Raw genomic sequence first — 24,159 nt, forward strand, 5'->3', positions numbered from 1 at the left:
TCGAGAACGAAGCAAGATAGCGACAAGCGGTAAACGGCATCGGATACGCACGGTCAAGATCTACAATTTTTACTAAGGTCATTTTCAGGTCAGGTCAAAGATGACGTCACAGGGGTCGAAAAAGTCAAAATGGCGGCGCTAAATATGGAGAGAGTTTTTCTCGAATAACTTTCGAATTAGTCAAGATAGGAACAAACTAAGGGCATCATCGTGATCCTCTCGTCATTCCGCATCGAATGATATATATGTTGACCTCGAAAGGTCAAGGTCAAAGGTTGACCTCAGGTCACGTGACCTCGAGGTCATCATGTATATCATTCGATGCGTCTTGACGAGCTGAACACAATGAGACCATCCACGCGTCTGTATCTTGTTCCTGTACGGAGTTATTGGCCAAAAACCTTTGGTGACCTTTGATGACGTCACATGACCTCACAGCTGCCCAACAGCAAAACAGACCTCAAGGTAGTGAAGGTTGATCGTATATGAAGTCATGTATGGTATATGGGGCCATTCCGACCCGTTTTAGTGGTAAAAACAAGGAGTTGATTTTTCCCCCATTGACTTATAATGGGGAGGTCGCGAAATTGACCTGACCTTAGGTCACCGATATCAAAATTCCGAGATATACAAATTGTAGCTACTAATGACCTCATAACATCCTGCGACTTTCAAAGGCCTCCGACATCTACTGTAGCTCTGGCACGGTGACAAAGTTGCAAAAAAGTGACTTGAGGTTGGGTCATTCAAAGTGACCTGGTGACCTGACCTTGAAAGGTAGGAGGTTCAAACTTGCACACCATGTGTAAAATTGATAAGTGAATAGTTATACCAAATTTCGCGGCGCTACGCGCCGCGGTTTTCCCGCTATTCGCGAAAAACCTCAGGGGGGGGGGCGGATATCCGCCCCCCCCCGTCGGTGCGCGGGTTAACCGTTCTCGAGATAGAAACCTCCAAAAAATCTTCGACACCCATGACCGGGCCATCCCGATTTGGCTGAAAATTGGCTCACAGAGCCTTCTCAGCACGCTGATTCCGAAAATCAAGGTCTTTAGAGTGGGAATCCTTACCGTTCTCGAGATAGAACCCTCTAAAATTCTTACCACCCATGACCGGGCCATCCCGATTTGGCTGAAAATTTGCTCACAGAGCCTTCTCAGCACGCTGATTCCGAAAATCATGGTCTCTAGGGTGGGAATCTTCACCGTTCTCGAGATAGAACGCTCTAAAGTTTTCGACACCAAAGACCGGGCCATCCCGATTTGGCTGAAAATTTGCTCACAGAGCCTTCTAAGCACGCTGATTCCGAAAATCATATAGTCTCTAGGGTGGGAATCTTAACTGTTCTCGAGATAGAACCCTCTAAAAGTTTTCGACACCCATGACCAGGCCATCCTGATTTGGTTGAAAATTTTCTCATAGAGCTTTCTCAGCACGCTGTGGCTGATTCCGAAAATCATGGTCTGTCAAATCGACCGGGCCATCCCAGTCAAATCGGGATGGGTCGGTCATGGGTGGTAAGAGCTTTAGAGGGTTCTATCTCGAGGACGGTAAAGATTCCCACCCTAGAGATTTTCGGAATCAGCGTGCTGAGAAGGCTCTGTGAGCAAATTTTCAGCCAAATCGGGATGGCCCGGTCATGGGTGGTAAGAACTTTAGAGGGTTCTATCTCGAGAACGGTAAAGAGTTCGACCCTAGAGACCACGATTTTCGGAATCAGCGTGCTGAGAAGGGTCTGTGAGCCAATTTTCAGCCAAATCGGGATGGCCCGCGGTCATGGGTGTCGAAAAATTTAGAGGTTTCTATCTCGAGAACGGTTAAGATTTCCACCCTAGAGACCATGATTTTCGAAATCAGCGTGCTGAGAAGGCTCTGCGTGAGCCAATTTTTAGCCAAATCGGGATGGCCCAGTCATGGGTGGTAAGAGCTTTAGAGGGTTCTATCTCGAGAACGGTAAAGATTCCCACCCTAGAGACCATGATTTTCAGAATCAGCGTGCTGAGAAGGCTCTGTGAGCAAAGTTTCAGCCAAATCGGGATGGCCCGGTCATGGGTGGTAAGAACTATAGAGGGTTCTATCTCGAGAACGGTAAAGATTCCCACTCTAGAGACCATGATTTTCGGAGTCAGCGTGCTGAGAAGGCTCTGTGAGCCAATTTTCAGCCAAATCGGGATGGCCCGGTCGCGAGTTACCTAAGCGTGGAACTGTACGTCGACGTGCCGGCCGGATGACGTCACACCACGGCCAGTGCCGGCGCGGCGGCAGACTGGCCGAGATTGGCATGGTCTTAACTTGGCGAAGTGGCATCGGACGCCAAACTTCTGCTGCAGCTAGTTAATCGCGTTTAATTTTAGCGCCTTGTATTTCTAATCATCATTCATGTGTATCAGCTATCAAGTCCTTCAAATACCTAATGTGTAGGTGCTTGTACCTATATTTAGTGTATGCTATGCTATGTGGATTGAGAATGGGGGGGGGGGGCACATCTGACACGCTGCTCAATGGATTCTGCTATTGCTTGGTTGATTATGGCTGTGTGTCTTCGCGCAAACCATTGAAAGGGAGGACGTCATTTTTAAAGGTTGTTAGGTGCACTCAAACGCATAGGCGTCGCCAGACATTTTCGGTTGGGGGGGCAAAATCAAGTTTTGTGTTAAATCTTGCCTTTCCCCAGCCGTTACTCACTCGTTTTACAAATCATTCGACGCGCAATGGTGCGAGGAATCCGATGGTGACAAAGTTTTCCTTCTAGCTATAGCATGTATTTTTTTTACAAAAAAAAATCAAAATTTTGAAATTTCTGGACAAAAACGACCGTTAAAATTACAGTGGCTGCGATTGCCGACGCACTGCAGAGGGCCCCTGTGCAGACTCTCGTCGCTCATGATCATTACCCAGAAGAAGGTGAAAAACGCTCCATTTGAATCGGATCACCTCGCTAAAACCTCCATTCACGCATGCATGCCGAGGTTTTACGTGAAATGCATAGGGCTTATCCCAGCCGCCGATTGTAGCTAAGAATTGGGCATTCGGCGGAGACTGAGAGAGAATGTCGGAAGTGTGAATCGGAAGTACATCATTCATCCTTGCTGCAGTGAGAAGAAGTGTTTTGTTCACTCGAGTGTGAACAAAAAGTTTCTGGTTTTTCGAGTGAAGGGAAGCGTTGCAAACGCGACCAAAAATATTTAACGGAACCTAAAGTTACGCACGGCATAGCGGCAAGGGATCCCTTAGAGATAGGTTGCGACTTCCAGGCCATTTCAGGCCACTCAGGGTCAGTGTGGACTCTCAGAAGCCTGCTTAGAATCCCGGAGATCGGCGTGGGTCACCCCAAATATTTACGTGTATGTGGTGCTTTAGGGCTTTCCGAGCCTAAGGTGGGCCCGGAAAGCCCTTTAGGGCACACGAGCTTTCAGAAGCTAGTGTGGGCAGCGCGCGCTAAGAGACTAGGCCCAGGGTGAGCCTAGAGCCCTCGAATAACAGTGTGAACCTTCGGTGTCTGTGTCGAATCCTTAAGGACCCTACGTTGGTAGGGACATAAGAAACATGTGTTGCGGCCCTCAGAGGGACACGTGAGTTGTGACCCCTCAGATGCCGGGTTGGGGTTAGTAAAGTCTGTCGCCTCAAAAGTTCGGCTGAACTATCATAGGCCAGTTGAGGTTTTCAGAAATTTTCGAAGGCATCCTCAAAGATTCGTGTGGCCCTTCAGAGGTCTACGTATGTATAATGTCCTCAAAGATCCCTGTATGGGCCCTCTAGAGAACATGGACACCAGTGGGACTCTCAGAGGCCGGTTTGGACCCTCCGAAAGCTTCTTAGAGCTCAGTGGAGCTCCTTAGGAGCCTGTGTCAAAAGCAGGCTCATGAGCCCTGCGGCACTTAACGGTACTTGTGCCTGTCGTAGACATTTGACGAGAGTTGAGAAAGGCCCGAAGATTTCGTGTCACGCTTTGAACGAAAATTATGTGTCAGCACTCCAAAATTTATGAAAATCAGCTACAAAATGTAATAAAGAACCAACTAGGAAGTAGGAACATGGCATGAATCATGGCATTGACATTTCCGAGTCTGGAGTCGGAGTCTTGAAGATTTTGGCGACTGCGACTCTGACTTTGGTTTGAACTGCACGCTCCAACAGAGTCTGACCTCACAGGCATTCTCAGAAAGGTACCCCCATTTTTCCCCGACTCCAAAATCTCATCGGATCTGTATCGATCTCAGGGGGTGCCCGGTCCGAAGTTGGGGGGGCAAGCTGCCCCGCTTGCCCCCCCGTGGCGACGCTAATGCTCAAACGTTTAACCCTATTCCTGGCGGGCTCCGCCGGGACAAGAAACTGGCGGGGGGGGGCCGATTCGGCCCCCCCCCCTGAGATCTCGAGAACGAAGCAAGATAGCGACAAGCGGTTAACGGCATCGGATACGCATGGACAAGGTCTACAATTTTTACTAAGGTCATTTTCAGGTCAGGTCAAAGATGACGTCACAGGGGTCGAAAAAGTCAAAATGGCGGCGCTAGATATGGAGAGAGTTTTTCTCGAATAACTTTCGAATTAGTCAAGATAGGAACAAACTAAGGGCATCATCGTGATCCTCTCGTCAATCCGCATCGAATGATATATATGTTGACCTCGAAAGGTCAAGGTCAAAGGTTGACCTCAGGTCACGTGACCTCGAGGTCATCATGTATATCATTCGATGCGTCTTGACGAGCTGAACACAATGAGACCATCCACGCGTCTGTATCTTGTTCCTGTACGGAGTTATTGGCCAAAAACCTTTGGTGAACTTTGATGACGTCACATGACCTCACAGCTGCCCAACAGCAAAACAGACCTCAAGGTAGTGAAGGTTGATCGTATATGAAGTCATGTATGGTATATGGGGCCATTCCGACCCGTTTTAGTGGTAAAAACAGGGAGTTGATTTTTCCCCCATTGACTTATAATGGGGAGGTCGCGAAGCTGACCTGACCTTAGGTCACCGATATCAAAATTCCGAGATATACAAATTGCACATACTGGTACCCTAACTAAAGCCTGAAGAGAAGAAATTGATCGGTCAAAAACTCTAGCTTTGGCGTGATTGCAAACTTTTCTGAGGTAGGGTCACCAAACCGCCTCTGGTGACCTGACCTGAGGTCAGATCAACTCAAAATTTTCAGACATGTTGCGTAGAAGCCTTTTAGGAAAAGTCAGAAAATTTGAGCTTCCTAGCTCAACGCGTTTGGGAGAAATAACCAAAAAACCTCAGGGGGGGGGGCTCCTGAGGCCCCCCCCCCCGCCAGGAATAGGGTTAAGGATAAGCAACTGCTGTCTGCTCATTGAATTTCTGGCGAGTGGTGGTGGAACGTTCTGTTCACAAATGAGTACCTACCTAGTACCTACCCAGTGGCAAATAACTGGGTCGCGGTCAATAGGCATGATTCACGAAGTCCCTAATCTTTTATTAGACTTAAGCCCTGAAAAGAGCAACATTTGCGCATTTTTGCGTTGTATCGGTTAGCAAATGAGAAAATCTGCATCTTCTCGACAGCCCTCTATTCAGCAAACCTTTTCCACATCGCATCACTCCCGAACATAATTTTCAAACATGGGTATCCTCCCTACGAGTTACAGCAAATGAATTCACTGGTGTTTCGGACTAATAAACAGGCGGCGCAGCACAGTGCCTCTTAAAATGAATTAGTGGCGAATGCACGATGCAGAGAAGAAATAGATTGAGCAGATGCCCAACCACACTGAATAAACAATTACAACTTAACATTACGCTTTACATTTTCATTAGTGCATTCATGGAAACAAACGACTTGCGACCCTTCCGCCTTACATAACTCGGCAGAATACCCAAAGAATGCCCAGTGGTTCGGCTAAACTACGCTGCATTTCTTCCAAGCCTAAGCATTTAACAATTAATTACTCAGCTATGCACAAGCACAGGCTTATAATTCACTGCTGAACTCCTTTCTCCCTATCATCTTTCGGCACCGTCAATCGCCATCTGAGCTGTCGACTGTCCAGCGAATAAACCGCCGTTCTCCAGTTCTCCGGCAGGGGCTTCCAAACTCAGGCGAACTCGCCGAAGTTTCGCGATTCAATGCACAGAATCTGTACAATTGAGTTTGAGAGCCTCTGGATTGGCTCGGCGCGCCTGCGCTGCGCCGTTGGTCCAGCCGAGTACGTGAGTGACGTCATGCTATAAGCGTCAGCCCCCGAAGTCACCAATCAGAGCCCTAGAATCGACGGGTGAGTAAATGCAGTTCCACACTTAGGTAACTCGCGGCCCGGTCATGGGTGTCGAAAACTTTAGAGGGTTCTATCTCGAGAACGGTAAAGATTCCCGCCCTAGAGACCATGATTTTCGGAATCAGCGTGATGAGAAGGCTCTGTGAGCAAATTTTCAGCTAAATCGGGATGGCCCGTTTCTCGCTGCTGGACTCGCTGCTAGTTTGACAGACGTCCTGCCCCGCGAGAATTTCTCTAGTTTCTGAAGAATTTTTTTTCGGGACCCATGCTCTACTCATACTGGATTCGAATATACGCCCGCCGAACACTTAAACGGATCAGCTACTGCTGTCAAACTCGCAATTGATGCGAGTGCATCTCGGTTGCCTACGTTGCAATAACGTAGCATCTCGATATTGGGTGTCACTTGTTAGGTCATTTGCTTTGTCAAACATCTATCTCGTGGATAAATCTAATAAGAGCATCAGTGCAGCGGACTTCGAGCCCTCCCATGGGCTGGGCCGTGCACATCTCGCCCCCCCCCCCCATCGGCCGTGCAGATCTCTCTGAGCCGCCTACTTTTTTTTTGCTCCGCCAGCCTAAAGCCAGTCTGGAGCCGGGGGTCATTACATCTGGCAATTTTGGCCAGGAACAAAGTTTTACGCTAAGCCGGTTTATGTGAACCCGGAAGCAATAGCAACGTGGGAGCCTATCCTTAGCGTGTGTGAGCAAATCTAATGGGGAAACTTACTTTTGCCGAAGTGCCGAAAAAGCCGGAATAAAAAACACAGATGAAGAAACGGTAACATTTATTCACATCACATATTCATACACCTGTGCAAGGTGTCAGTGTACTGGTGTGGGGTGTATTGGTCAGGGAAAAAGTCCTAAATAACAAAAAACCTGACGCCTATTGCAAAGGGGAAAACCCCGCGCTGAAGCCAAAGAGCGCGGGGAAAAACCCCTACAGTTGTTTAATCTAATGTGTAGGAGGGAAAAGGGAAGGGATAATGACGGCCCCGTGCTGGGGAGGGGCGCCCGGCGACCACAGGCGTACTAACACCTTGGCCGCCAGTCGGCGTTGGCTCTCAACGACTCCGCCTTAGCGGGTCGGAGAGCGCAATAGGGGGCCGCCAGTTACACATGCCAGTTACACAATGCAAGAAACATCAATGGCTAGAGCGCGAGCACACGATGCAATCAAAAGGAAAATGTAAATAAACGACCGGGATTTAGATTGCACAAGGAACTGGGCGCCGCGTTACTATCGCCCCCACGGCGCCCACTCATGCCCATGTTCGGGGTTCCTTTTGTCTCAGTGAGGTGGTTTTTATATGCTGTTAATAAGACGTGCCTCCTGAAGAAAGATAAAAAGCAAATCATGAAGCTCTGGATGATCGTCGCCAAGAATAGTTGACAAAGCCAGACTGAGGCCATGTGTGGTAATGTGTCTTATAATGTGTCTTCTGTGGTGCTGTAGGCGTGGGCAGTGGAGTATGAAGTGTTGTATTGTGTATCTTGGATGTGTAGGGCAATAGTGACATATTGGAGGTGGTACATGGTCGTATATGTGCGAGTGTGTAAGATACGTGCGTCCTATAGCCTCAGTCTGGCCAGCACGGTTTCTTGTTGTCTTGTAGGTTGATTTGAAGAAGAGAAATGGGAAATTGATGGTTTAATCGGATAGAGATGTGGATGTTTGATTGTGTCCCAGTCTCTTTGTCGAAGTTGCATAAAGGAGACGTAAATATGGTTGATGAAATCAATAACTGGAAGAGAAAGATGATTTCGAGACGAGAAGAGAAGTCCAGTTTTGGCAAGGTTATCTGCCCGTTCGTTACCTTAGAACCCCATATGTGCAGGGATCCAGAGGATTCTTACTTCTTTATTTTCTTTCTGTAGAGCAATCAGCTGCTTTTTTATTTTGTATACCAAAGGATGTGTTTCCGTTTTTCTTGTTGTCAAAGTCCTAACAGAGGAAGCCGAGTCTGTGCATATCACTGCTTTCTAAAAATGTTTGCTTGCAATATATTTAAGAGCTGAACTAATCGCTATCAATTCAGCGCTGAATATGCTGTGCTTTCACTCAATCAACCGCGAACTGGCACACCATTTACGAACCACGAACTTACACATGCCATCTCGCGGTGTGGCAACACATCAGTAGGACCGGATCAGATTTATTACTCCTTTTTCAAAAATCTGACTGAATCCGGTCTCAGGCCTCCAGAGCCGAGCGGGCGCCCATGCGCAATGCGCATGCCCCGGACGCGAGTGACGACACCGTGACGTCACCCGCCTGGGCTGTGCGTAGCATGTAGCACTATTGGGAATTTGCGACCGGTCAAAGGTTACCCTGCCCCACCGGGCGCTACCCCCACTCCAGGCCAGCTGAGGCCGGTACAACCTATGACAGCTTAGCGTGGTCAGCTTTCCTGATGCCTAGCTGAGTTGAGCAAATTAGACATAAACAAATGCAAATTCATACATGATGTGAAAGTGACAGAGCAATGAATCTTCCTCTCAGGTATCCTGAACAACTGAAGTACCGACTTGAATCGTTAAACTAACAAATATGGCGTCCGTTTCGCAAGGCGACAGCCGAACGTCTCTTCCGTGGCCGGTCAGACGGGCATAGCGCCGGGTCTGCGCGTCGATAAGGGTCATTTCACGCTTTTGTGTGGCTTACTTTGATCCATTATGACACTGAATTGTGTAATTGCGCCTTGTTGCCGGCTGTGAGAGACGCATATTAATATTTGAGAATATTTTTTCGCGACATATTGTTCTTTTGGCATTCAGCTTTCAATGGAAAGCGAAAAAACATGCCTATGATTTCAAGAATGTCCGAGACAGCTCGTTAACCCGCGCCCGGCTGGGGGTCCTGGATTTCCACGCCCTGCTGGGGGGGGGGGGTGTTTGAACACCCCCCCTTGTAACTCGGCTCCTGGGCCACGTAGCGATACGCGGAAGGCGGCGTTCGAAAGAGCGTAAAAAATAATGACGAAATCACTTCGGTCAATTTTTTGGTCAGGTCAAAGGTCAGGTCACCAGAGGTCATTGAAGGCAAAATTTCGCCGATTTCCAGGTCGAATGTCGAAAATTTCCAAGAACCCAACGCATAACTCGGGAACCAATAGAGCTACAGCGCCGCAGAAAAGCGCATTCGATAGCCCTATTAACGCCCTTTCTGAGTAATTCTCTCAGATTTGACCTAACGTCAACGGTTTTGCCTGCAGGGGGCAAAAACTGCAAAAATAGCCGATTTTTTCGGAAACAGTTTTTCTGCAATAACTTTTGACCCAAGCCTTGTACGAGCTTACTTTTACCGGCATCGTGTTCCTCTCGTCAATACGCATCGAATGAACTATAACTTGACCTTGAAAGGTCAACTTGAAAATTTGACCTCAGGTCAAGGTCATGACCTGACCGGAAAGGGTCATGTTGCATATCAGTCGATCCGTATCGTCGAGCTGAACACATCTAAGGCGTTTTCATCGCTCTAGCATGCCTCTATCAAAAGTTATTTGCGAAAAACTGTTAGATACCATTCGTGACCTAAGATGACCTCAGGGCATAAACAAGGGTCACGGACACCATTTTCATGTTCTGTGTGTCTAAACCACTTGTAATTCGGTGTTTGGGAGTGTTTATAATGTCTTTCCTCCAAAAGAGGCGCATTTCAATTTTCTCCCATTGACTTATAATGGGGAGGTCGCAAAATTGACCTGACCTTAGGTCACCGATATCAAAATTCTGAGATATACATTTTGTACATGCTATTGCTCTTAGCAATCGCTGAAAGTTTCAAAGCGATCGGTCACTCGGTGTAGCTATGACAGACATTGAAACTTTTTATGAGGTGAGGTCACTTCAAGTGACCTGGTGACCTGACCTTGAATGACCTTGGTCTGAAATTTTCACAACATGTGTAGAATTGATGTATGATAAGGTGTACCAAAAACGGCGGCGCTCCGCGCCGCCGTTTTTGAGATATTCGCGAAAAACCACAAGGGGGGGTGTTCAAACACCCCCCCCCCAGCAGGGCGCGGGTTAAATAAAAAACTAGCACGCTTTAACAAAAACGCAATTTTTGAAAAAGGCCATCGAACGATTTCGGTAAAAAACACATTTTTGGAATCAGCTCACCGTCAGCTTTCGAATGGTACATTTCGTTTTTTTTTGTGGATGAAATGACTTTCCGACGAACCGTGGTCTGGAAACGCACGAACAATGTGCGCCGACATACGCCGAATCACGATTCCGGCCTGGCATGGTCTTAGGAAACAGGCTACAGGTCAAAGGGTATTTGGTTGAAGATCATGCCATTTTCAGGGTAGGTATGTGTTGAAGTAATAAAATCAAGGTTACTGAAAATTTTGTTACAATCGGCCGCTTATTTCGCGAGTTATTGACAAAAACAAACTAGGGATCCATCTGCTCCCCTCCCTTATGTGCGAAGTTAATTTCACAGGTACTGCGGCACTTACTCGATAGGCGTTATCACAAGTGTATTCGCGGCCATTGGGGCGACGTAAGAAAAGAATAAAACAACTGGCCCCAAGAACTTTAAATTATCAGTTAGCATGCACCTTTTCCTTGATATGTAGAGAATTTACCATTAGTTGTTAGAGAAAATTGCATTTAAAATCTTCCATTTATGCTTTTTTTCATCGTTTGCACAGTATGTTCTTTTACTAAGCTAGAAACACTAATAAGAAATAGTTCCCGCATCATCAAGAACAATAGGGAAGGCTTGAAGTGAATACAATAATCTAAACGGTTTTGTAATCCATGTGAAGACACTTCTAAAATTGCCTGTAGAAATATTAAAGGCAAAAGTTCAACTTTTTCACAAGACGGATGGCTATAAACCTATTCAACGTGTGACAACTCAGCCGGTATTTCGTCGCCTACAGCCCAGCTTTCCCTAGTGACCGATAGAGGCGCTGCTATCGATGTCCGCCCGTGCCGCCTAACGTGACACATCTGAATGTTTATTCAAGGTTTCTGCATTCTGCGCTGACGTAAGAAGGGAAGGTTCTCCGTCGTCTGTGATTGGAAGAACACAAGAAGGAAGTGAAAGAGACACGTTCCTGTGCCACATTTCCCATCACATAACAGCTCCCAAGTCTCGTTTGAGCATCGGTATGTATATCCAATATCCATGGCATTTGTGACGATACAGGGTGGATTCAAAAGCTTTGTTGAAAAAATGGCATAATATATTTATCAAAATGCGTTATCTCTTCCATGTCACTAAAGTTCGTTTTTTCTAAGTTCGACCCTCACTGTAAACGTCTCTTTGAACACAGCACGAGAATTGCTAGCTGAATTACTGAGAAAACTCATTGGCGCACAATGATTTCGCAGACGATCAATTGTATCAAAATTATTTCTACCTGGCTCCTTTTTCCCCCACTTGCAGCTCGGTATTTGCAACCTCACAAGGATCGAGGTCTTGTCAGGAAGTGTAACTAAACTAATTAACCCGCGAGTTGCTGGGGGGGGGGGCGTTAAACGCCCCCACTTTTTTCGCCGGGCCATAGCATAAAAACGGCACGCCGCAGGCGCGCCAAATTTTGGGTACCTGTAGGGAATTAATTGAAGTTTATCGTGACAAAGTTTCAAAAAAAATCGGTTGGAAAATTTTTGAGATATCGAGATTTTAGTGACGTCATGATTTCTGAGTTTTCGACCAAAAACGGCATATGTTCAAAAAATCATATAAAATCACAGAATAGACATACAGACATGCCGTAAACGCCATTAGACTGCCAATACCATTATCAATCAAATGGCTATCTTCGATTATTGATTATCGTTCCGCATTTTCCATAATCTTGAACTGAATCTTGGCAATTTTTCGTGACTACTTCACGACCATGATTCATGCATTTCTTAAATTGAACTTTTTGAGCCAAACACGTACACATATGATAAAATGAATGTCACCATCGTGTTCTACGCCCCAAATTACACATAAAACATGTGTCACAGGCTGCGAATATCAGTTTTGATTTTCGGGGATATGTGCCTACCCGGTTGACCTGACCTTGACCCTGACCTATGATTGACTGACCCCTACATGGAGCTGACACTCTTGTAGGCTTTATATGATGGATTGTGCACCGTTTTGACAGAGTTTATGACGAGAGGTGCCCATTGCGAAGTCCTGAAGTCCATGCTACTGAAAGCCCGATTTCAGGTGTTTGACCTGACCTTGACCCGACCTGTGACCTCAAAGTTCAACTTTAAAGTACTCATCTGAAGCGTCTCGTCGCGCTCTTTCGTTTGCCGCCGCGTGCGTTTCGCTGCGCCTATTGGTTCTCGAGTTATCGGCTGGGGGCGTTTAACGCCCCCCCCCCCCCCAGCAAACGGTGGGTGGCGAAATACCCCAGCAACTGCCGGGTTAATAAATCGCACGGCGCTTAACGTAACAGTGTATCATCGGTGTTAGAAACTTATTTTGAAAATATTAGTTCATATCTCCAATACTAAGTGCGCTAACCAGTTTTCTCAGTAATTCAGCTAGCAATTCTCGTGCTGTTTCCAAAAAGATGTTTACAGTGAGGGTCGAACTTAAAAAAAAACGATCTATAATAACCAGTATAGCGCCTTATGGGGCGACTAACGGAGCGAGCGAGAGGGTGGGCCTTGCACGTGCGAAATTGCGAGGGGGTACCTCCAACTGACTTGTGCACGGCACCCTACTAACCGGTCTCTAGCGATGTGCCGAACTTGAGCACAATCGGCCCAGCCGTTCTCGTGATCTGGAAGCGGCACCCTGCACGTGCGCACGTGCAAAATGGGTCCCAACTGACTTGTGCACGGCACCCTACTAACTGCTCCGTAACCGTGTACCAAATTTGAGCGCAATCGGTCCAGCCGTTCTCGAGATCTGGAATCGACCCCTGCACGTGCGCACGTGCAGCAGCACCCCAACTCTGGCACATGGATATGCATTGCCTAGTGGGTGCCTACCTACATGCCAACTTTCAGCGCAATCGGCCAAGTAGTTACCGAGATATTGCAACAATTACAAAAGTGACACCTCTTCGTTTTGCACGTGGCACGTGCATAAGGGGTCACCTACATGCATCGGGAATAGTCCAATACTTGGTAGAAGGAATGAAGCTACCCTACAAAAATTACCGCGTGTAAATCGGTCAAGTGGTTGCTGAGATATAAGCGTCGCAAAACCGTGACCACGGCCGGCCGGCCGCTCATACTCAGAAATTTCCGTTAATCTATAAGGAAAGACTCCGCTCGCTTCGCTCGCTCCGTAATAATATTGAATGCATTGCATCTCCGATTCGTGCAGCATGCACCAATGCACTGATGCACTGAAAAATATCGGTAAAATTAGACTTATATCGGTAAAAACAGACCTTTGTATTGTACATATAGCAAGAAATGAGAGCCATACGTGGTATGTACAAGTGAGTTTATAATCGGAATAGATGCGTTGCACAATGCACATGCTGGACGTATTGCTGGTAAACAGGTTTATATTTGTCTTTATATTTGTAACTCACAGTGGGCTGATAACTGAAAAGGTGATAGCAGTTGATAGAGCGCATCATCTGTTAAGGAGTAATAGCTAATAGGACTGTATTATGATAGGGCTGGTTGAGTTTCTGCGATGTTGTGTGACTCTGCTCCTTCCGGTGTGTAGGCAGCCGCCTGTGCTACGTTGGTGACCTGGTGTCCGACCGGTGTGCTACCGTGCGTCTCTGCCGTGACCGCCAGGGCCCGGGCCGCCGGGCGACGTGAGACAGCAGGGTCTGCAGCTGACCGAGCTCCACGTTTTCTGGACTACGCCCGTGCAGAGGAACGGACGCATCCTGCGCTATCAGGTGAACGTCTCGGAGTCAGAGGACGGCACTCCCCTCCAGAGCCACGAGATCAAGATCGGCCGCGACGACGAACAAGGTGAGTAGGTACCGGCCGCAATTGTAACGCAGAGCACAAAAGAGGATCTCCACTCTCCAGGACCAGGTAGTGCAAGTATGGGCGGTTACCCTCGCCCAAAGACATGAGTGGAGGGGCACCAGTCCAATACATTGACCCGTGACCACCAACGATGTCTTTGCGAGCGCAAGCGGACGGAGAAATGCACGTTTGGCTCGACTAGCCGCAACAGCGGCGGTCGGGCCAACGACCTTTCTCTGGCTGTGAGCGAGCGCTATCCAGCGCCATCTACGCAGCCGGGTGCGGCGCGCGTCAGTGTGCGTCAGCTCGCGTCGACGAGCGCACGCGAGTGTTTTACCGCCGCCACCCCGCCACCGCCGCGTTACATGTCCCATTTCTCCATGTGAGTGTTTCCCTTGGCTTTGTATTGGTCTCGTGAGTCGTGTGTACGGCGGTTACCCTCGCCCAAAGACATGAGTGGAGGGGCACCAGTCCAATACATTGACCCGTGACCACCAACGATGTCTTTGCGAGCGCAAGCGGACGGAGAAAAGAGGATCTCCAGGACCAGGTAGTGCAAGTAAAATCTGAAAGCACTATGTACAGTCTGTCTTAAAAGTACCGCGCAAAGTGACGGTGGATCCATCGAGCCTGACTGAGGAAGGGCGTGCTAAATTTGGGTCACCGAAGCAATTGACATCCTCGTCCATTCCTTAGGTCAATTGGTCGGTGACTTTCAAATTAACCCGCGCCCTGCTGGGGGGGGGGGGGTGTTTGAACACCCCACCTTGTGGTTTTTCGCGAATATCTCAAAAACGGCGGCGCTCCGCGCCGCCGTTTTTGGTACACCTTATCATACATCAATTCTACACATGTTGTGAAAATTTCAGACCAAGGTCATTCCAGGTCAGGTCACCAGGTCACTTGAAGTGACCTCACCTCATAAAAAGTTTCAATGTCTGTCATAGCTACACCGAGTGACCGATCGCGTTGAAACTTTCAGCGATTGCTAAGAGCAATACCATGTACAAAATGTTTATCTCAGAATTTTGATATCGATGACCTAAGGTCAGGTCAATTTTGCGACCTCCCCATTATAAGTCAACGGGAGAAAATTGAAATGCGCCTCTTTTGGACGAAAGACATTATAAACACTCCCAAACACCGAATTACAAGTGGTTTAGACACACAGAACAGGAAAATGGTGTCCGTGACCCTTGTTTATGCCCTGAGGTCATCTTAGGTCACGAATGGTATCTAACAGTTTTTCGCAAATAGCTTTTGATAGAGGCATGCTAGAGCGATGAAAACGCCTTAGATGTGTTCAGCTCGACGATACGGATCGACTGATATGCAACATGACCCTTTCCGGTCAGGTCATGACCTTGACCTGAGGTCAAATTTTCAAGTTGACCTTTCAAGGTCAAGTTAGGTATAGTTCATTCGATGCGTCTTGACGAGAGGAACACGATGCCGGTAAAAGTAAGCTCGTACAAGGCTTGGGTCAAAAGTTATTGCAGAAAAACTGTTTCCGAAAAAAATCGGCTATTTTTGCAGTTTTTGCCCCCTGCAGGCAAAACCGTTGACGTTAGGTCAAATCTGAGAGGATTACTCAGAAAGGGCGTTAATAGGGCTATCGAATGCGCTTTTCCGTGGCGCTGTAGCTCTATTGGTTCCCGAGTTATGCGTTGGCTTCTTGGAAATTTTTGACATGCGACCTGGAAATCGGCGAAATTTTGCCTTCAATGACCTCTGGTGACCTGACCTTTGACCTGACCAAAAAATTGACCGAAGTGATTTCGTCATTATTTTTGACGCTCTTTCGAACGCCGCCTTCTGCGTATCGCTACGTGGCCCAGGAGCCGAGTTACAAGGGGGGGGGGTGTTCAAACACCCCCCCCCCCCAGCAGGGCGTGGAAATCCAGGACCCCCAGCCGGGCGCGGGTTAAAACAGACCCTTTCTCGGTCAGGCTTGATGGATCCACCGCCACTTTGCGCGGTACTTTTAAGACAGACTGTACAGTCTGTCTTAAAAGTACCGCGCAAAGTAACGGTGGATCCATCAAGCCTGACCGAGGAAGGGCCTGCTAAATTTGAATCACCGAAGCAATTCGCATCCTCGTCCATTCCCCAGGTCAATTGGTTCGGTGACTTTCAAATTATAGGAGGCCCTTCCTCGGGCAGGCTTGATGGATCCACCATCACTTTGCGCGGTACTTTTAAGACAGACTGTACAGCTGATGCGTAGATACCTTTTACTTTCAACACGCGAACATCTGCAGGAACATGGAATGAGGCCACAAATTCATCAGCTCAGGTCACCCTACGTAGTGCAAACGTGTCTCATGTACTCATCACGTACAATCCAGATTCTCGTGGTAAACCTCTAAGCCGCCTGCGACCCGGCAGCACGCCACCACAGCCTGCTGGTGGAGGGCCTGGAGGCGGGTCACCGCTACCTGGTCCGGGTGGCCGCCAGCACGGCCGTCGGACAGGGCAACAGCGCCGCCGCCTGGCTGGAGACGCGCGTGCCGCCGCCGCAGCTGCCGGCCTCGCCCGAGGTGCGGCATGACCTGGTGACGGACAGCACGGTGCAGCTGCGGCTGCCGTCGGCCGCCGGCGCCGGCGGGCCGCCCGTCTCGCGCTACTACGTCATCGTCTCGGAAAACCTGGATCTGGACGGCGCAGCGGTGGAGGCGTACCCTGCCGACGACCTGCCCAACGCCGAGGAGGCCAGTCGCAGGGGCATCAGCTTCTACGTGGCCGCTGTGGCTGATCCGGTAGGTGCCGGAAATGGGAACGGACAGCGGACGACTGATAGACTGTTACAGTACGAGATACCCACTCGTACCCGTAAATGTCTTGGTTGATTAGGATGAAATTGCATATCGGCATTATACTAGTAGAAAGCAACTATCTTGATGGCAGAAAAAATTTACCGTTTGACGTGCACACTGTCTGCAGGTTAAGTATGGGCCTGTGGTCATCACGCCAATTCATTCGCCTAATCATTGTTGAAAAAGATGCATTGCATGAATGTTGCTTGCAACTTTGTCTTTTGTGTCTTTTTGTCTTCGGTGTCTTTTATGCTGATCCACATATGACCAGTATAACGCCTTTTGGGGCGACCAACGGAGCGAGCGAGAGGGTGGGCCTCGGACGTGACAAATCGCGAGGGGGTACATACCTCCAACTGACTTGTGCACGGCACCCTACTAACCGGTCTCTAGCGATGTGCCAAATTTGAGCACAATCGGCCCAGCCGTTCTCGAGATCTGGAAGCGACACCCTGCAAGTGCGCACATGCAAAATGGGTCCCATCTGACTTTTGCACGGCACCCTACTAACTGGTCCCTAACCGTGTACCAAATTTGAGCGCCATCGGTCTAGCCGTTCTCGAGATCTGGAAACGACCTCTGCACGTGCGCACATGCAGCAGCACCCCAACTCTGGCACATGGATATGCATTGCCTAGTGGGTGCCTACCTACATGCCAACTTTCGGCGCAATCGGCCAAGTAGTTACCGAGATAATGCAACTATTGCAAAACTGACGCCTCTTCGTTTTGCACGTGGCACGTGCATAAGGGGTCACCCACATGCATCGGGAATAGTCCAATACTTGTAGAAGGAATGAAGCTACCCTACAAAAATTACCGCATGTAAATCGGTCAAGTGGTTGCTGAGATATAAGCGTCGCAAAATCGTGACCACGGCCGGCCGGCCGGCCGGCCGCTCATACTCAGAAATTTCCGTTATTCTACGTAAGACTCCGCTTGCTTCGCTCGCTCTGTAACCAGTATAACGCCTTTTGGGGCGACTAACGGAGCGAGCGAGAGGGTGGGCCTTGCACGTGCGAAATTGCGAGGGGGTACCTCCAACTGGCTTATGCACTGCACCCTACTAACCGGGCTCTAGCGATGTGCCAAATTTGAGCGCAATCGGCCCAGCCGTTCTCGAGATCTGGAAGCGACACCCTGCACGTGCGCACGTGCAAAATGGGTCCCGACTGACTTTTGCACGGCACCCTACTAGCCGGTCCCTAATTGTGTATCAAATTTGAGCGCAATCGGTCCAGCCATTCTCGAGATCTGGAATCGACCCCTGCACGTGCGCACGTGCAGCAGCACCCCAACTCTGGCACACAGATATGCAGTGCCTAGTGGGTGCCCACCTACATGTCAACTTTCAGCGCAATCGGCCAAGTAGTTTCCGAGATATTGCTACTATTACAAAACTGACACCTCTTCGTTTTGCACGTGGCACGTGCATAAGGGGTCACCCACATGCATCGGGAATAGTTCAATACTTGGTAGAAGGAATGAAGCTACCCTACAAAAATTACCGCATGTAAATCGGTCAAGTGGTTGCTGAGATATAAGCGTCGTTGAATCGTGACGTGACCACGGCCGGCCGGCCGGCCGGCCGCTCATACTCAGAAATAGTTCCGTTATTCTACGTAAGACTCCGCTCGCTTCGCTCGCTCCGTAATCACGATTTCTTTAGGAGCACGTGGATACAAACGGGACGTTCGTTATTGGCGATGGAAAGTACTACAACACTTCTGAGAAGTCCTATTACAACCAACCTCTGAAGACCGACCATACCTACCGGATCGGCATGGCGGCGCTATCCAGGCTGTCAGCCGACAACATGGGACTCAGTTTTAGAGCCGTGGACGAGCCTATCACCGTCCGAGCTCCAAATGGTAATATTTTGCACGAAGTGCCTCCAGTTCTGTTATTTAGAAGCTATGTAGCCCGTAGCTATGTAGTAGAAGCTATGAGTAGTAAAGTAATCTTGATGTAGCCTCTGAAAGCTGAGACTTATGTTATTTGCTTTCGTGAGATGATGTTTTTCGTACTCCAGCGTAGATGGGTAGCCATACGGCTTCCACGGTTGACAGTGATAACATCCGTCATCTTTTGCAAGCTCGTTAAAGATTTGGGCTGTACGGGGACTCGAACCCCGGGCCTTTGGATTAGCGCTCCAATGCTCTATCTCTGAGCTATACAGACCAAGACTTGGTCTGTATAGCTCAGAGGTAGAGCATTGGAGCGCTAATCCAAAGGCCCGGGGTTCGAGTCCCCGTACAGCCCAAATCTTTAACGAGCTTGCAAAAGATGACGGATGTTATCACTGTCAACCGTGGAAGCCGTATGGCTACCCATCTACGCTGGAGTACGAAAAACATCATCTCACGCTCTCAGTCCCAGCGGGTAAAAACAACACCTAAGAGTTATTTGCTTTCATTTCAAGCTATTCTCATGCAATTCCTTGCCTTCTTATAACAGTTCTATTTGTGTCACTTTTAATCGTGGTTTTATGTGTTCCTTTTCAGCGACCGGTACTATACTGGGCAGTCTTTTCGGTATCATGCTGATTCTGCTCATCGTGATCGGGGCTTTGGCATTCAGGTAAACTAGCAGCGACCAGGGTTGTATACGACTCAATCAATAGCAATCAATTCAATCACGACAAAGTTGGGAAACCAATCAAATCAATCAAGTCAGAGCAGTTTTCGGAATTTGATTCAATCGACTCAAACGCGACAATGAAAGGAATCAATCAACTCAATCAAACGACTCAAACTCAAACTCAAACTCATCAAACAGTTGTAATGACAAGCAGTTTTCAGTGTAGTTTTGTAATCTTTGATGTCATCAATTGGTGTCATTATTTTTCGTCAACTAAAACTTATTTGAACTTTCCATTCAATCGACTCAATCATACGAGTCACTCTAATTTTCGGGAATCAAATCATTCAACCAGTCGCTAAAGTCAAACGAGTCAGTCAGCCAGTCATCTCGAAAAGTCAATCGACTAAATCCAATCAACTCAAAATACACGTTGAAACAAATCAATCAATTCAATCGACTTGATTGGTATACAACCCTGGCAGCGACAGCGACTGTTTTGGTTTATCGAACTTCATTAGGCCTTTTGTAACGTGCACGCTTTTTTGGCAGTGTTTTGCTATCATCCGCCAACTAACGGCAGTTTTCCGTTATGTGTAAGTGAAGTAAGGTGAGAAATGCGCATTTTTTTCCAATTCTTGAGACATGATACAGCAACTTCCATTTTTTTTTTCAGAAGGTCCCTGCTGGCTCAAAAGGCAGCCACCGTTAACAATCACGAGGAAGGAAGCCCTTGTAAGTGCGTAAGCAAAACTAGAACATCAAATGCTTTGAAAATTGAACGGGTAATTGACTTATCGTGTATCGATAAAAGCTAAGTTTCAAATCAACCGAAATATAATCGCGTTGGGGAACTTTTTCGGCTGGGGCCTGGGGCCATTCGGCATGGGGGGCCCCAGTTTGCAAGTCGTGCCTCCTCCGTTCAAAATTCCTGTGCGCGCGCCTTTTGAGAGATATGCACCACCTATGCTCATTGGAAGCGCCCTTATCCTCATTGAAGGTCGCCCCCTTCACCAAGTGCACCCCCACAACCAAAAAAATATTGACACCGTTAGCGATGTAATTGCACAGTACATATCTGAGCACTTGAGGAAGGATAATTTAGTCCCTTTGCCGCTTAAATTACACGCATTAGCTTCTAAATGAACACCAAGAAGAAGGTAATAGAATACTGTTAGGAGGGTTGGGTGTTTTACTACACCATGATATAACGTTAACGGTGTTAAATTACCCTGAAGCTCTTTTTAAAAGTATGCTATTATCCTTAAGTTACCCCATTTACGCGGTTAAAAACACCGTGGAAGACCTTTTCAACAAATAGTACATATCTGAGCAGTTGAAGGAGTTTTTTTACACCCATGGTATATCTACGAAAACACACTTAATCTACTAAAAATATAGTTCTACGATTCTATTAATGCAACGTTTTTACTTTTATAAACCATATTATAGGTATTAAAACACGTGCATATTAAAATAATACCGTTGGTTAATCTTAATATTTCAAGGTATATAACATCCGTAGCTTCTTGCAAATGTCCAAACAAAGTGCCTCAACGAATACAAAACATGTTTATTCGCATGTTTAAACACTGGCGTCGTAAACCAAGTAAAACGAAACCGAAAATCACCATTTACGGCTAAGTTAGCATTTTTGCATCTCGCGATTGTATTGTATTGTATTGACACTTGAAAACTCATTCATCATAACATGGCTATTCTAGAGTTCGAGTCAGATGAAGGGACATGATGAACAATCATTCAAAAACTACACAGACGTACGAGTACACACACTTCCTAACACTTGTTGTCTAAAAGTGGCCCAGGTCCTTTTTTACATGTACCTTAAAAGCACCCGGTGTCTTTAGTAACGGCCGCTGGCAGCTCGTTAAAAGTAGACACAGCCCGGTAGCGAAATCGCCTCCTGCCGGACTCGGATCGTATGTGAGGGAGGGAGAGGTTCGCATCCTGCCGCGTGCTCCGCTCTCTCCTCTGCCCCACCGAGACCAGCCCTTCGGCAATGTCGAGAGGTTCGCCGGTCACCATAATACGCTTGAGAAGGCACAGAGTGTGGTACATTGCCAACTCGCGCGCTGGAAGCGAGGCTAGATCTGTGAGCGCATCACTTATATGGTTGTGCTTACCATAGAGATCTTATATACATAGAGATGACACGCCTATGTTAAAGGGACCCTCCCACCTTCAAAAAAGTTAATGAATTGGCATGAAAGTGATGTCGCTCGGTTCAGAAAGAGCAAAAACGAATATCTACCAAATTTCATCGAAAAATATTCACCGGTTTTCAAGATATTAGACTTTTACTTTTGTTTACTTTTTGGGATCTCCGCTGTTCCTAGCGACTTTATTTGAAAGTGCGGCATTTGTTGCGCGCAAAGCAGCATATACCACCGCGTGCTACAAAACGTTTTAGTCAAACATTTAACGGACGTTCGAAAGCCTGATGACGTCATCAGATTCCCGTAATGGTTAAGAGATAGGGACCACGCTGGTCCCACCCTGCAAGTAAAGGGAAGAAATTTCTTGAACACCATAAAGCTGCGGGGGTTGCGACCAGGATAAATGGTGGTTTCTGAGCCTGGCCGCAAACTTGGCTATCTCAACTCAAAACTAATGTTAAGGTGGGAGGGTCCCTTTAAAGCACTTGATTTCGTGGCGATTCAGTGAATCTTTTTAAGCACGAGGTCGACACCTCAAGTTGACCTCACCCGAACAAAAAGTATACCATTCGACGCGCCTGAGCGAGGCGAACACGATGATGCCAAAATCGCGGCTCTCCGACCGTTTTTTGCGAAGTTTTGAAAAACTGAACCCTTGCCTTGAATCGCCGCCCACTGCTTTGGGGGCGGCGACACATCGGTCTTCAGGATCACGGCACACATCAGGTAGCCGGCCAGACGGATGGCTGGGCGGTTGAACGACTGCGCAAACACTGTGAACGCGGCCCCCCACGTCAGCAGCTTGTTCACCTTTGCCGTTAGCTCCTTAAACTGCACTGCTGGCACGCCCTTTATGGCGTGGAAGTCGTCCACCACATGAGGCCGTGGCTGCGGCGCCGATGTGAACACAACTTGGTGCTCTTTAGCACGGTGCAGAGAAGATGGTCGATCGCATCGTCTGCGACGGAAAAATTTACCTTCAGAAATCAAGGCCACGAACTGCAAACTTTAATTTGGTACAGTATGCCTCTCGCAATTTTAACCCACGTCTTGCTGGGGGAGGGGGAGGGTGTTTGAACACCCCTTCTGTGGATTTTCGCGAATATCTAAAAAAAAACGGCGGCTCTCCGGGTCACCTAAAGTCAGGTCGCCAGGTCAAGCCAAGTGACCTCACTACTTAAAAAGTTATAAAGCCTACCATAGCTACACCTAAGTGACCGATTGCTTTGAAACTTGCAGCGATTGATAAGAGCAACAGTTTGTACAAAATGTATATCTTAGCATTTTGATGTCGATGGCCTAAGGTCAGGTGCATTTTACGACCTCTCAGTTAAAGGTAAGTAAATTGGAGACAATCGAAAGGCGCCTCTTTTGGACGTAAGTCATATTGGCCGTTTTCACGACGGGCTACCCGGCGAGTGCACCTAATTTGACCAAATCTGACCTAATTTGATTGACCTAATTTGACCAAAGGCATATAAGCAATTAGTGCAACCACACTTAACATGAAAATGGCACCCGTGACCCCGTTTTATGCCCCTGATGACATCTCAGGTCACGAATGGTATCTGACAGTTTTTCGCGAAGAAATTTTGATAGAGGCATAGAACGATGAAAACACCTTCGTTGTGTTCATCTCGACGAACGGATCAACTGATATGCAACCTGACCCTTATCGGTCAGGTCATGACCTTGAACTGAGGTCAAATTTTTAAGTTAACCTTTCAAGGTCACATAATAGTTTATTCAATGCGTCTTGACGAGAGAAACACGATTCCGGTAAAAGAAAGTTCGTGAAAGGCTTAAGTCAAAAGTTTTTGCTGAAAAACTTTCAGAAAAATATATCTATTTTGGCAGTTTTTACCCCTCCCCCGCATGCAAAACCACTGACGGCAGGTCAAATCTGAGAGAATTAATCAGAAAGAGCGTTAATGGGCTATCAAAGGCGCTTTTCTGTGGTTTTGTAGCTCTATTAGTTTCCGAGCTATGCGTTGATCTGATCAAAATTTGAATGTTGTCAAAATTTGAAAATTATCAAAATTTAACCTGGAAATCGGCGAACTTTTGCATTCAATGACCTCTGTTGACCTGACCTTTGACCTGACCAAAAAGGTGACCGAAATAATTTCTTCCTTATTTTTGACGTGCTTTCGAACGCCGCCTTCGCCGTATCGCTACATGGCCCAGGAGCTAAGTTAAAAGATGGGTTCAAACGTTTCCTCCCTCCCCCCCCCCCCCAGCAGGGCCTGGAAATCTAGGAACTCCCGCGGGGTGCGGGTTAGAAGATGCTTGTGAGCATAACATTAAAATATGTTTAGAGTAAATAGTGCTCGCATATATTACTTTGAAATTGACGATAAAAATGTGTTAATCATACTCAATGTCTATAGGTATTGAGTATCCACTGTAGTTTACTACAGTGGATATAACGAT

At 47.5% G+C, this 24,159-nt stretch overlaps 1 protein-coding gene across 1 annotated transcript in view; it reads left to right on the forward strand.

Annotated features, from left to right (window-relative positions):
• The window catches only part of LOC122389299 (receptor-type tyrosine-protein phosphatase S-like), a 128,187-nt gene that overhangs the window by 46,247 nt on the left and 57,781 nt on the right, over nt 1-24,159 (forward strand). Inside the window, exons 21-26 of the mRNA XM_043381182.1 lie at nt 11,226-11,367; nt 13,972-14,154; nt 16,543-16,913; nt 18,639-18,840; nt 19,474-19,549; nt 20,226-20,284. Of these exons, the coding sequence (XP_043237117.1) occupies nt 11,226-11,367; nt 13,972-14,154; nt 16,543-16,913; nt 18,639-18,840; nt 19,474-19,549; nt 20,226-20,284 (1,033 nt within the window). The remainder of the gene's footprint in view (nt 1-11,225; nt 11,368-13,971; nt 14,155-16,542; nt 16,914-18,638; nt 18,841-19,473; nt 19,550-20,225; nt 20,285-24,159) is intronic.

This window comes from Amphibalanus amphitrite, unplaced genomic scaffold (genome assembly GCF_019059575.1).
Source record: "Amphibalanus amphitrite isolate SeventyFive unplaced genomic scaffold, NRLGWU_Aamphi_draft 000353F_arrow, whole genome shotgun sequence".
Taxonomy (NCBI): domain Eukaryota; kingdom Metazoa; phylum Arthropoda; class Thecostraca; order Balanomorpha; family Balanidae; genus Amphibalanus; species Amphibalanus amphitrite.